Source organism: Bos taurus, chromosome 16 (assembly GCF_002263795.3).
Source record: "Bos taurus isolate L1 Dominette 01449 registration number 42190680 breed Hereford chromosome 16, ARS-UCD2.0, whole genome shotgun sequence".
Classification (NCBI taxonomy): Eukaryota; Metazoa; Chordata; class Mammalia; order Artiodactyla; family Bovidae; genus Bos; species Bos taurus.
In genome coordinates, this window is record NC_037343.1 from 44,394,688 (window position 1) to 44,408,619 (window position 13,932).

Genomic DNA, 13,932 nt, shown 5'->3' on the forward strand with positions numbered 1-13,932 from the left:
CAACCCAGGGATCGAACCCAGGCCTCCTGCATTGCAGGCAGATTCTTTACCAGCTGAGCCACAAGGGAAAATACTCCTTTTATTTACTTATTTTTGGTCACACTGGGTCTTTGTTGGTTTTGCCTAAGCTTTCTCTAGTTGCAGTGAGCAGGCACTGTTCTTCATTGTGGTGCGAGGGTTTCTCATTGCGGTGGTTTCTCTGTTGCAGAGCATGGGCTCTGGGCACTTGGGCTTCGGTAGCTGCAGCATGCAGGCTCAGCAGTTGTGGCACATGGGCTTAGTTGCGCCTTAGCATTGGAGTGTGTCTGGACCAAGGATCAAGTCCCCTGCACTGGCAGGCAGGCTCTTATCCATTGCGCCAAGGAAGTCCTGAAAGATTCTTAACTGTACTGTTGAATTCGATCAGCTAATAATTCACTTAGGATTTTCACATCTATGTTGATAAGTGAGGTTGGCCTAAACTTTTCCTCTAAGGTCCTTATCCGGTTTGGATTTCAAGATTACACTAAAAGCACAGTAGTTTATGGTTTCAAAACCCTTTGTTGTTGTTCAGTCACCCAGTCGTGTCCGACTCTTTGTGACCCCATGGACTGCAGCACACCAGGCCTCCCTGTCCCTTACCATCTCCCAGAGTTTGCCCAAGTTCATGTTCATTGCGTCAGTGATGCTGTCCAACCATCTCATCCTCTGAGGCCCTCTTTTCCTTCTGCCCTCAATCTTTAGCAGCATCAGCGACTTTTCCAATGAGTCAGCTATTTGCATCAGATGACAAAGATACTGGACCTTCAGCATCAGTCCTTCCAACAAGTATTTGGGGTTGATTTCTCTTAAGATTGACTGGTTTGCTCTCCTTGCTGTCCAAGGGGCTTTCAGGAATCTTCTCCAGCACAACAGTTTGAAGGCATCAATTCTTTGGTGTTCTGCCTTCTTTATGGTCCAGCTCTCACAACCAAACATGACTGCTGAGAACACCATAGCCTTGACTATATGGACCTTTGTCAGCAGAGTAACGTCTGTTTTTCAACACACTGTCTAGGTTTGTCATAGCTTTCCTGCCGAGAAGCAATCGTCTTCTGACTTCATGGCTGCAGTCACCATCTGCAGTGATTTTAGAGCCCAGGAAGAGGAAACTTGTCAGTACTTCCACCTTTTCCCCTTTACTGTATTGTAATATTCAAGTCTTTGCCTGTGTGCCCCACTGATGTCCTCCCCCTGGGAGTCATTTACATTTCCTCCCACTGAGAATCAGGCCATCCACTTGACCTGCATCTGTCTTAGGTCAACAACAAAGCGTGTAACACAACAGCAACTGCTGTAATGGAGTAGAGGCCCAGCAAACACTTGTCAAAGGAGTGAGCGAAAACTTAAACCAAACTAACTGGTATTTTGTCCTCTGCAGAAAAGGAACCTTGCTGTTCAACAACATCTTCTCCATCGTGCCTGCACTCTTAATGGGATTCAGTGAGCTCGCCAAGTCATTTGAGATGATAATTGTGGCCAGGGTTTTGGTGGGAATATGTGCAGGTAAACCTTTCTGTGACTTGGGATAGTCAAGGGGAGGGAGAACAGACCTCTGGGACCTGAACCTATCTGGGGTCTCCAAAGCATGTAGGTTCAAGCTATTGCTACACCTCTGCTGTGGCTAGACACATAAGCCCCTGTGTTATGGGGATGTGTGTTACACGCAGGAAAGGTAAGGACTGTCTTTTGAAACTTTGTTTCAATTCTTTACATATATGTGAGAACCAAGTTGGACGTAACATGTATTTCTATATTGTGCACTATGGGTTATGGTCAAAAAACTTGAGAAACAATCTAATGTAGAATCCCTTTATCAGAAAAGAGTTGATGACTGTAAATGCTTCAAAGTCATTCTGCCCAGGCCAGGCTGCCCTGGTTATAGGAAAGTCCCTCATCCATGATGCCTCAGACTGAAGACACATGGTGTTGGCTGTGCCATGGCCTCCCTTCACATTGGCATCTTCTGTAGGCAGAAGGGGCAGGGTCATCAAAGAGAGAGAGGTGTCCACTCTCAGAGCCATACATTGCAGAGTGGGAACCCAAGGGTGGTGGTTGTTGTTCAGTCGCTAAGTCATGTCCAACTCTTTGCGACCCCATGGACTGCAGCACTCCAGGCTTCCCTGTCCATCACCAACTCTGGGAGCTTGCTCAAACTCATGTCCATTGAGTCAGTGATACCATCCAATCATCTCATCCTGTATCCCCCACCTTCTCCTGCCCTCAATCTTTCCCAGCATCATGGTCTTTTCCAGTGAGTTGGCTCTTCACATCAGGTGGCCCAAGTATTGGAGCTTCAGTTTCAGTCCTTCCAATGAATATTCAGGGTTGATTTCCTTTTCTCATCTCCTTGCTGTCCAAAGGACTCTCAACAGGTGGGCACCCCTGGAAATGCTGCACTCTGGGCACTCACCGCTGCCCTCTCCCCACAACCCCAGGTTCTGGCATCATCAAGTGACTCATTCTCCTTCCAAACACGGGGATTGGGATGAAGGGATAAATTGCCCGGACATTAGCAAACCCCTTCCCTGGAGTTTACTGACAGTAGAGGAGATGAGGAGGAGCCTAGTATTGAAGAAAGTGGCAAGGGATTGCAGACCTGGGAGAATAAAGAGGAAAACAAGTTTCCCAAAAAGAGAACAAGTCACTTCAAAGAGGGGATAATGGGTCCCCTGGCAAACTGCCCTCATTCTGGCTATGCCTGAGAGTGCCTGGACATTTATCTGCCATCTGGGCAGGAGCAGCAAGACACCCAGCCCCGCTCCTGTGGGTTTTTCCTGCAGCCGGGCTCAGCTTTATGAAACACAGACGATTCCTAGAAGTCGTTGGCAGTGGGTAGGTGCTGTTAACATTACTATTGACAGCCAACAATTCAGAGTTGATTAAAAAAAAAAAATTAGGCTCTACAAATCACAGTTTGATATTTCAACCTTTGCTTTTATTTTTGGCTGCCACTGCATGACATATGAGAGCTAGTTTCCCAAACCAGCGATTGAACCCTGGCCCTTGGTGGTGAAAGCCCAGAGTCCTAGCCACTGGACCTCCAGGGAATTCCCAACCAACCTTTGCTTTTAAATGAGTATGACTTCAAGTTGGCAGTTCTGAAACTTTTTGGCCTCAGCATCTCTCTACACTCATAAAATTATTGAGGGTTCTAAGGAGTTTTTTCTCACATGTGTTATTTTGATCAATATTTACCACATTAGAAATTGCAACTAAGAATTTAAATTAATTCATTTTAAAATAGCAATAATTAAGGCCATTACATGTCTTTATGAAAATAATTCTATTTTCTAAGGCCAAAAAAATTTAGTGGTATTGCTTTACATTTTTACAAATCTCTTCAATGTCTGGCTAAATAGAAGATAGCAAGTCTCTCAAACCTACTTCTGTGTTCTCTTGGTGTGATGTCAGCAGGTGTGTGATTGCTGAAAAACTTATCAGAGAAGGAGAGTGAAAAGGACATATAATATCTTAGGATGGTTCTGAAGATACTTTTGATCTCACAGAACCCCAGGTGTCAGGAACTCCCTGTGTCCTTAGGTCATACTTGGAGAACTCTAGTGGAAGCCTAATCTATTTGCCATTCATTTCTTCACGTTTTTCCTGAAAAGTCCAGAAAGGGTGTCATCAAACTCTGTGGTACTTTGACACCCCTAAAAATGAAGTAAGTGGCCACTCTGACCAAGGGGTACAGGGTTAGTGCAGCTCAGAATCCCAGATGCTCAGTTAGCTGGTTTGCTGTTAGTCAAGGTCTTTGGTAAAAACACTGCAGACTTTCACTAGTGGAATTTAAACTTTAAAAGTCACTTCTCTATCAACATTCGGGGAACCTGATCTCTTCACAGCCTCCAGTGTTTGTCTCTCCAGTGTTGCTCTTAATTAAGTTCCGAAGCACTTGGCCTTGAGATGCAGTCACTAGGGCCTGAATGATGAGTGGGCATTTCCAGGGCCTCACTTCCTCCACAGCCCTTTGGGCACTGGGCCTGCAGAGTCCCTCCCCACCCACCCACAAGACATCTAAGAGCTGCTCTAAAGACTGTCCCTCTTTGCTCTGAAAATCAGAAAGAATTGGTATTAATTAATGAAAGATGATGTCCTTTTAAAATACTGAGCAGAGATATCCTTGGGCAGAATGCAAAGCTTGAAAACTTGGCCATCAGTGTCCTATCTCAGGGCTATCAGACACCCTCTTGTCACCAGCAGCTCCAGCCTCCCCTTGCCCCACATGGTTTCCCTTGGTCTCCCTGTGGTCAGAGCCTCCGTCCCAGACCCCAGGTCTTGCTGAGCATCAGCTTGCCTCTGGCTCTGTGTGCGGTACTTGAAACAGTGACAACCCATCAAGGAGATCAAACCAGTCAATCCTAAAGGAAATCAACCTTGAATTATCATTGGAAGGACTGATGCTCAAGCTGAAGCTCCAATACTTTGGCCACCTGATGTGAAGAGCTGACTCTTTGGAAAAGACCCAGGTGCTGGGAAAGATTGAGGGCAGGAGGAGAAGAGGGCAACAGAGGATGAGATGGTTGGATGGCATCACCAACTCAATGGACATGAGCTTGAGTAGACTCTGGGAGATAGTGAAGGACCAGGAAGCCTGGAGTGCTGCAGGAGTCAGACATGAATTAGTGACTGAACAACAACAACCCATCTGATCTTCCCAGATCCTCAACCTCTCACTGGGCTTCTCTGAGAATTAAATGAGATAATACATGTGAAAATACTCTGGAGTCTATAGAATTAAATTCCACCTATTCATAAGGGGATCAGACTGTAGTAAGACAGGAAAACTGGCAAGTTCAAATACTGAGGGTTCAAAAACAGTTCAGACCTTACACAAATCCCAGAATACAGTTGGTATTGGGTATTAGTCACTCTCGGGTCCAACTCTTTGCAACCTCATGGACTGTGTAGCCCACCAGGCTCCTCCGTCCATGGGATTTTCCCGGCAAGAATACTGGAGTGAGTTGCCATTGCCTTCTCCAGGGGATCTTCCCCACCCAGGGATCAAACTCGGGTCTCCTGCATTGCAGGCAGATTCTTTATGTTGAACCACCAAGAAAGCCACAATAAATACTGGTCCACAGTAAATATTGAAGTTTTTTTTTTTTTTAATGCTTGATGGAGTATTATGCTCAAGTCATGTCTGACTCTTTGCGACCCCATGGAGTGGTTTGCTATTCCCTTCTCCAGGGGATCTTCCCAACCCAGGGATCAAACCTAGGTCTCCTGCATTGACAGGAAGATTCTTTACCACCATCACCCCTTATTGAAAAATAAAGCTTGTGCTTCAGTGTCTATGCATCAGCTTATTGTATAAATAAGAAAGCAAAGCTGGCGGGCAGGCCTTTTATTAACAGGTTTTCCCCCGCAAGGAGCAAGAGAGGAGAGAGTGTCCAGAACACACGTGGGCTTTTCCTCTCTGAAACCACACCAGTAGGGAGGGAATTCCTGAGGTCCTGCTGGCCTGTATCCCCAGGTGACACCAGTCTGGAAGCAACAACACTGAACTTTTTCTATCAGGCCATTTTTTCTTAATGTCTAAAGGACTAAGAATTGCAAAAGGTGATGTTTGCTTACTTTTGTAGTTTTGAGAAAGTTTCAGCCCAGCTAATATGATTGCTAAGGGCTTCCCAGTGGCACAGTGGTAGAGAATCCACCTGCAATGTAGGAGGCATGGGTTTGATCCCTGGGTGGGGAAGGTCCCCTGGAGGAGGAAATGGCAACCCACTCCAGTATTCTTGAAAATCCCATGGACAGAGATGCTTGGCCGGCTACAGTCCATGGGGTTGCAAAGAGTCGGACGTGACTTAGCGACTGAGCACAACAACGATGTGATTGCTAAGGAAAATAAATGTATTTGAAGACACAGCTTGTCCCTGCCAGACTACTGTTTCCAGATTGTGTCTTTACTTCCACCCCCTCTCCCAGGTCTGTCTTCCAATGTCGTCCCCATGTACTTAGGGGAGCTGGCCCCTAAGAACTGGAGGGGGGCCCTGGGGGTGGTGCCCCAGCTCTTCATCACCATCGGAATCCTTGTGGCCCAGATCTTTGGTCTTCGGAGTCTCCTGGCAAACGAAGAAGGTGAGTTCGGGATGCCTCCAGACCATTAGCCCGCTCCTATGAGCTGGTCTTTTCTGCAGAGCCCTGACCCCACAGTGCGGAGGTGGTGGTTGTGCTGAGCAGGCCTGAACAAGTTGGTGGGGACACACAGACCGGTGTTCTCTGGTCCCTCTTTGGACACGTAGGAGGGGGCTTCGAGGGAGCAGGATAAACTGCTGTCTGAGTGGCTGCTAGACCCGGGGCTAGGTAATGAAGGCAGCCAGGGGGCCAGACTCTTATGTTTAAGGCTTCCAGCACCCCTGCACTGGGGCCTCCCAGCAGCTCAGCTGCCCAGGGACTTGTGGTCATCCCACTGCAGACCAGGAAAGAGGGTCACAAGACCCAGCCCCCGTGGAGGTGGTGGTGAGTCTCAGGGCCAGCATCCACCCCAGACCTGGACTCCAGAGCCACACTCCCTGCCCCACGAGCCTGGCGCCTGGCACGTAGTAGGTGCACAGTAGCTCATGACTGTCACTGTGTTTGCATGGCTTCCCCTTTCTTTGTCTTAGGTCTCAAAACTCTGAAGGGAAATCACCACTAATAAAGCACCAGTCAAAACATATAAAGTACTCGTCATGGGCCAGACACAAAGCCTTTTATATTAATTCATTTAATCTTCCAGACAACCTATGAGCATGTACTGTTACTGTACCCATTTTACAGCTGTAGACCCTGAGGCCGGGAGAGGTCGTTAGGACACAAATGCAGGCAGTGCAGGCCTGGGCCGGAGTTTTAAGTACCCTCTCTCCCACCTTACAATCACCCTTGTAAGGATCTGGGACCAGGAGTGAAGCAGCTAGGTTCCTGTCTCCCGGTGATGGCACATAACCAGCCAGCAGGACCCAGAAAACCCCTGGCACCTTTCAAGTACTCTGTGGTATGTGGGGAAAGAGCCGTAGGTCCACCCAGGGAGAGGGGCTCAGAGAGGGCCTGGGCTGGGAGAAGCAGGACCAGCATTCCAGTGTGAGCAGAGAGGCCAAGAGTGTGAAGCTCTTTGTGTGACCAGGGAGCTGCAGACATCCTGCTGACCTAGCACTTTGTCCCTCCATCCTTCACGGTGACTGTTCAGCCACTGGCACCTCCCCTAGGCAGAGGTGGAGGGCAGAGCCTGGCCTGACTCATCTTAGAATCTCCAGCACAATTCATGGCACATAATAGGTGCTCAGTGAAGAAGGAAGGAAGGAGGGAAGGCCAGAAGAGAAGAGTGTCAGAGTTTATGGAAGCGAGGGGCATAGGAGGTGAGCAGCCATAGCACAAAGGCTGCAAAGAAGTCCGGGGCAGGTCAAGAACCAAGTGTCTGGATGTGGCAGGGACACTGAGACCTTGTGAGAAGACTTTCACATAGGGCCAGAGGGCAGACAGCAGCAGCCCGAATGGCAGGCGCTTCCACGCTTGCTGTAGTCTATGCAAGGGTGATGGAAGCGGAACTCAGATCAGCTAGGCCCTGGATTCGGAGCCAAGAGGTGGGAGGAGCTTGGGAGGATGGTGATTCAGGTTTCAACGTGCCTGAGTTCCTATCTCAGCTTTTCTCCCAAATAACTGACCTCGGGGTGAGGGAGCTGCACCCTCCATGCCTCAGTGTCGGCAGGTGTAAAATGGGGTTGACTCTGGTACCTGCCTCCTGACGTCGCTGTGACAGGGAGTGGGCTACAGGTGAAAAGCCATCAGAATAGTGCCTGGCACACAGATGTCCAAGGTTACACCTTCTGCAAATCCTAGGAGAAGAGGGAGTGAGTCAGGCATTCACAGCTCCTAGAAGGAGCCTGAACCACTCATTCACTTACTTTAAATAGTTTTATTTATATATTTTTGGCTGTGCTGGGTCTTCATTGCAGCCCGGGCTTTTCTCTAGTTGCAGTGAGCAGAGATTCCTCTCTTGTTGCGATGTGCTGGCTTCTCATTGCGGTGGCTTCTCTTGTTGCAGAGCACGGGCTATAGGGTGCGTGGGCTTCGGTAGTTGCAGCTCCTGGGCTCTAGAGCACAGGCTCAGCAGTTGTGACCCACGGGCTTAGCTGCTGCACAGCATGTGGAATCCTCCCACCCAGGGAGGAAACCCGTGTCTTCTGCATTGTCAGGCAGACTCTCCACCACTAAGCCACCAGGGAAGCCCTGAAAGTGAAGTCGCTCAGTCATGTCTGACTCTTTGCGACCCCATGGACTGTAGCCCACCAGGCTCCTCAGTCCATGGAATTTTCCAGGCAAGAATACTGGAGTGGGTTGCCGTTTCCTTCTCCAGGGGATCTTCCCGACCCAGGGATCGAACCCGTGTCTCCCGCGTTGCAGGCAGACGCTTTACCATCTTGAGCCACCAGGGATGCCCTATTTAACCATTTTTATTGTGAGATATGATAACATATACGTGGATCCAGAACTACAGTGGAACCACATGACGTGGAACCACGCTGCACCAAACACCGTGTTGGTGTGACAGGCTCCTGTCCTGACCTGCTTCATTTTCAGCACCGTATAAAATTCCACCTGATGAGTGAACCACCGTTTATGGATGACAGTTTGCCTTGTTTCTGGGTTTCCCTTCTATAATCAGTGCTGCTTGGCCCATTCTCCTTCCACCCCAGGCACACTCCTGAGCACGACTGCTGGGTTAGAGCCTGTGTGGTGTCCAGCATCACTAGCTCCTTTTAGACCATCTCCTAAAGATGCCACATGTCCACACAGCATGTGGAGACTTCCCATCTGCCCACATTCTCACCAGCACTTGGTATCATCTGAATTTTTCACTTTGTTCAGCTGGTAGGTGTGCTGTGTGCTCATTTGCTCAGGTCGTGTCTGACTCTTTGCAGCCCCAGGGTAGGTGGGCAGTAGTTATTCATCATTATCCCTTCTCTAAGTGTTTAGAGTGCCCACTCGTCATTAGGTACCAAGGGTTGGCAGACACAGGGATGAAAAAGACAAAGATCTTGTCCCCATCCCCACCCCCACTGCCCCCTGTGTTCCAGACCCAAAGATAACCAATCAGGATAAAAGGCCAGAGCGGCCAATAGGGCTCCACCTGGCTGGAGGCAGAGGCAAGCTGGAGCCAAGGCTGAGTCTGGGGCACTGGGATCAGCTTTCTGGTCACACTGGTTTCCTTGCAGGCTGGCCCATCCTCCTCGGATTGACTGGGATCCCCGCTGTGCTGCAGCTCCTCTTCCTGCCCTTCTTCCCTGAGAGTCCCAGGTACCTGCTGATTCAGAAGAAAGATGAAGCAGCTGCCAAAAGCGGTGAGGCTTTCCCTTGAGACGAGGAGAAGGGACTGAGATTCTGGCATCTTTTCAGGAGTGGGGGGGTGCACCGTGGTCCAGCCCGCAACTCGCCCTCTGCTCACTCCCCCAGCTCTGAGGAGGCTGCGTGGCTGGCATGACGTGGATGCGGAGATAGAGGAGATCCTGGAGGAGGACAGGGCTGAGAAGGCTGTGGGCTTCATCTCCGTGCTGAAGCTGTTCAAGATGAGGTCCCTGCGGTGGCAGGTCATCTCCATCATCGTCCTCATGGCGGGCCAGCAGCTCTCCGGAGTGAATGCGGTAGGGAGCAGGTGTTGGGGGTGGGCGTGGAGCTCGGCCTGGACAACGGCGGGTGCAGGGACACCCCGAGAGGTCCAGGTGGTGGCCTGGCAGGCCTCACCTTGGTTTCCTTCTAGATCTACTACTACGCAGACCAGATTTACCTGAGTGCTGGAGTGAATGAGGACGATGTCCAATATGTGACGGCGGGCACAGGTGCTGTCAATGTGCTGATAACTGTCTGCGCTGTGAGTATCCCGGGAGCCAAGTCCCCGTCTGACACCAGGGATGGAGGGCACCTTGGAGGGGCAGGTGGTCTCAGCCCAGGAAGGAGCCGAGATCTAGGTGGCAATGTGCCTCTTGGTCCCTTCATCTCTAACTTCTGGGCTATCCTCAGATGACAGCCTGTCTCTCCTCATGGGCAGCCTATGACTCCCAAAGATGGAGACCCCACCCACTACTCTGGAAGCTACCACCATGAGAGATGGCTCTTCTCCAATCTTATACATTGGGGGTCACTACCTGTGCCAGGGCCGCTGTGTGATAAACAGGGTCCCTGGACTGGCCATTCAAGGACACACACACACATACACGAGAAGGTGGGTGCACAACCCACCCAGCTCTCATTATGCTGTGCTCACTCACTCAGCCATGTCTGGCTTTTCGTGACCCCATGGACTGTAGCCCACCAGGCTCTTCTGTCCATGGGATTCTCCAGGCAAGAATACTGGAGTGTAGCTGCCCCTTTAGAAAGGTGTTGTGTGGAACATGGAAGTGGGGCTGCCCAGGAAGGCGGGTCCGGGCAGGGATGTGGCGGGGGGTGGGGCACGGCCTGCTGAGCCTCCCACTTTTCCTCGCCCTTTCCCTCCAGATTTTCGTGGTGGAACTAATGGGGAGGAGATTCCTGCTCCTCCTGGGCTTCTCTGTCTGTTTCACCGCCTGCTGCGTGCTGACGGGTGCCTTGGCTCTGCAGGTGAGGAAGGCGGAGCCTGGGGTGCAGCCATCCACCTGGGCCCTCCTGTGCATGCTTATCATCATGATGAGTCAGCTGCTTGGGTCAGCCCTCCACCTGCCCCAGCAACCCACTGTTCATTTACAGTGGATATTCCAGGGGTATGCAGGTGGTGCTGCCTGTTGAAAAAGGCCCTCCTTCCCAACTCAGGCAGAGCAGCTAGCCCTCTGGGAGACAAGAGTCCTGATGGTCCCAACCCAGATTGTCTCTGCTTTGGGTGTGATTCAACTCTGTTTCCTTTCCACAGGACGTGATATCCTGGATGCCCTACGTCAGCATCGCCTGTGTCATCTCCTACGTCATAGGGCATGCCCTTGGGCCCAGTATGTACCCCAGAGCTGATTCAATGGTTTCACTGCCCCTCTTCTGTACCACCAGCCTAGAAACTTCTGGTCTGAGCTCCTTAGAGAGGCTCCAGGGAGGGCTAGATTTGGCCCTGAATGGCTTCTGTGCTACGCTCTTGTGGCTGAGGTGTTTGGGCAGAGCATGACAAGAAGGAGGACGGTAAAGCAGCCTGTGTAGGCTGGACACAGTGCCCATGTGGTGGGCAGAGATCTTTATAGATGGTCATGGACCCCTTTTGGGGACATCACAGGATGTCACCTGTTGTGCCTGACTTTTGGTAGATGCCTTCTCACGCTGCTTCTCCACACAATCAGGAGGTTCTGGAGACATACTTGCTCCGCCTTGAGCCCGATGGCCTCTGGAACCTTACATGGGCAGGGCTCCAGGACCTGTGGTGGGCTTGCTTGGCCAACAGAGAAGTCAGCTATCCCTGTTCCTCCCCAGGTCCCATCCCCGCACTGCTGGTCACCGAGATCTTCCTGCAGTCCTCCCGGCCAGCTGCCTACATGGTGGCGGGTACTGTTCACTGGCTCTCCAACTTCACTGTGGGCTTGGTCTTCCCATTCATCCAAGTAAGTGTGACCCAGGGCCCCAGAGGCACAAGATACTCAAGCAGTAAATTGAGAACCTTTTCAAAAATGTGGACCCTCTCCCCTCCCACAGGTGGGCCTCGGAGCTTACAGCTTCGTCATTTTTGCGGTGATATGTCTTCTCACCACCGTCTACATCTTCCTGATCATCCCTGAAACCAAGTCCAAGACCTTCATAGAAATCAATCGGATCTTCATCAAGATGAACAAAGTGCCAGGGGTGCACCCAGAAAAGGAGGAGCTGAAGGAGTTTCCACCGTCGACTGCAAGGCAGTAACTTGAGAGGAGGAGCCCATCAATAGGATCTGTGTAGAACTTCTCTCCTACGCTATGAATCCAGAATAAGGACAAGTTCGGTGTGGAATGCAGGCACTGCTGGGACTGTCCAAAGGGCTTCTGTGCAGTTCTTAAAGCCAGGCTGTCTCTTCCCGGATTGACCTACCACCAACCCTGAAGCAGGGTTGGTGGGCAGCTGTCCCTCAACCGTGCTGGTTCAGCCATTGTGTGGCTCCTGGTAAGACCAGCGCCTATCACAAAAATCATTACCATGATGTCAAGACAGAAGGAATCAAATGTGGCCAAAGAAGCTATCTCTCCTCCAATCCCATTGTCTTCTGGTAGCCACAGGCATGTGTTCAGAGTGGAATCCCTCCTCTCGTCAGATCCATCTCCAGAAACACTACTCTTGGAAAGTGTGATGTCATAAATAATGTCTAGGAATCTGGGAAGCAGGTCCCCATGGAGACTTTAACCAAGTCAGAGATTACTGATCCCAAATTATATTATTAGAGGACCATGGCATTGCTTCTGTATACTCAATAAAACAAATATAATCACTTTTCACCAAGATGTTCTGTGTTTCTGTGAGCAGGTAGAAGGTGGGGGCATTCCATGCTCCTCCATGTAGCTTGGTTGCACTGGAATGTCAGCCCCTTGAGGGAAGGGGTTTGACCAGTTTTGTTTATCCTGGAATCCCCACTGTCTTGAAGAGCCTGGCATGGAAAAGGCCCTTGAACAATACTTGCTGAAAGAAGGGGAGAAGTGAGAGATGAGGTGGTTACAAAGTTGTGATTTTTAAAATTTAAGATTGAGGAAACCTCTGCATGTCTTCAGGTGCATAGCGAGCACTGAGGGGTCCTGAAGATGAGATGAGAAGAGTGAAGAGAGAAGGAGGGAGTGCCCCCAAACACACAGCAGAGCTGAAGGCTTTTCTTAGAGGTGTGCATGTGTGAAGAGGGTGTATACAAAAAGGTGGATAAATCCAAGGCATGGGAAAGGAAAGTGGAGGGACCACCTACTGAAAGGCCTCTGTCAGGATGTGAAATCTCCCGGGAGTTGGGAGGTAGAGACCAGGGGCAGGGTGGGACAGAGGTGGAGTTGGGAGCACCTTTCTTGGGGGGTGAAATGGGGATTCCCCAGGTGGTGCATTCTATGACTTACAAAAGTAGTGAGGACCCAAATGAATTAAAAAGCACAATGCGGTGATTGAACCATCCTTCCCTTCTGTTGCAGGGACCTACAGTGTGAGGGGGGACAGAAAACAATGGCAGATAGCGGCTATCAACACTGAGGAGCAGTAAGGCTGGAATGTCAGAAGCTAAGGAGCTATGATATCATTAACTCAGCTCATGCTACCTGGAGGACCCCTAACGCAGGAGAGGCTCTGGAGTTCATGATTCTGTGGATCTATTCTCTGGAGTCAACCTTCAGTTCAGTCGCTCAGTAGTGTCCAACTCTTTACGACCCCATGAATCACAGCACGCCAGGTCTCCCTGTCCATCACCAACTCCCGGAGTTCACCCAGACTCACGTCCATCGAGTCAGTGATGCCATTCAGCCATCTCATCCTCTGTCATCCCCTTCTCCTCCTGCCCCCAATCCCTCCCAGCATCAGAGTCTTTTCCAATGAGTCAACTCTTCACATGAGGTGGCCAAAGTACTGGAGTTTCAGCTTTAGCATCATTCCTTCCAAAGAAATCCCAGGGCTCATCTCCTTCAGAATGGACTGGTTGGATCTCCTTGCAGTCCAAGGGACTCTCAAGAGTCTTCTCCAACACCACAGCTCAAAGGCATCAATTCTTCAGCACTCAGCCTTCTTCACAGTTCAACTCTCACATCCATACATGACCACAGGAAAAACCATAGCCTTGACTAGACGGACCTTTGTTGGCAAAGTAATGTCTCTGCTTTTGAATATGCTATCTAGGTTGGTCATAACTTTCTGTCCAAGTAGTAAGGGTCTTTTAATTTCATGGCTTCAGTCACCATCTGCAATGATTTTGGAGCCCCAAAAAATAAAGTCTGACACTGTTTCCACTGTTTCCCCATCTATTTCCCATGAAGTGATGGGACCAGATGCCATGAT

At 50.1% G+C, this 13,932-nt stretch overlaps 1 protein-coding gene across 1 annotated transcript in view; it reads left to right on the top strand.

Moving 5' to 3' along the window:
- Nucleotides 1–12,414, top strand: part of LOC107131287 (solute carrier family 2, facilitated glucose transporter member 5) — a 29,015-nt gene extending 16,601 nt beyond the window's left edge. Inside the window, exons 5-13 of the mRNA XM_024976743.2 lie at nucleotides 1,400–1,524; nucleotides 5,950–6,102; nucleotides 9,216–9,341; nucleotides 9,454–9,641; nucleotides 9,758–9,868; nucleotides 10,492–10,593; nucleotides 10,880–10,955; nucleotides 11,422–11,549; nucleotides 11,641–12,414. Of these exons, the coding sequence (XP_024832511.1) occupies nucleotides 1,400–1,524; nucleotides 5,950–6,102; nucleotides 9,216–9,341; nucleotides 9,454–9,641; nucleotides 9,758–9,868; nucleotides 10,492–10,593; nucleotides 10,880–10,955; nucleotides 11,422–11,549; nucleotides 11,641–11,844 (1,213 nt within the window). The 3' untranslated portion in view covers nucleotides 11,845–12,414. The remainder of the gene's footprint in view (nucleotides 1–1,399; nucleotides 1,525–5,949; nucleotides 6,103–9,215; nucleotides 9,342–9,453; nucleotides 9,642–9,757; nucleotides 9,869–10,491; nucleotides 10,594–10,879; nucleotides 10,956–11,421; nucleotides 11,550–11,640) is intronic.
- The last annotated feature ends 1,518 nt before the right edge of the window (nucleotides 12,415–13,932 follow it).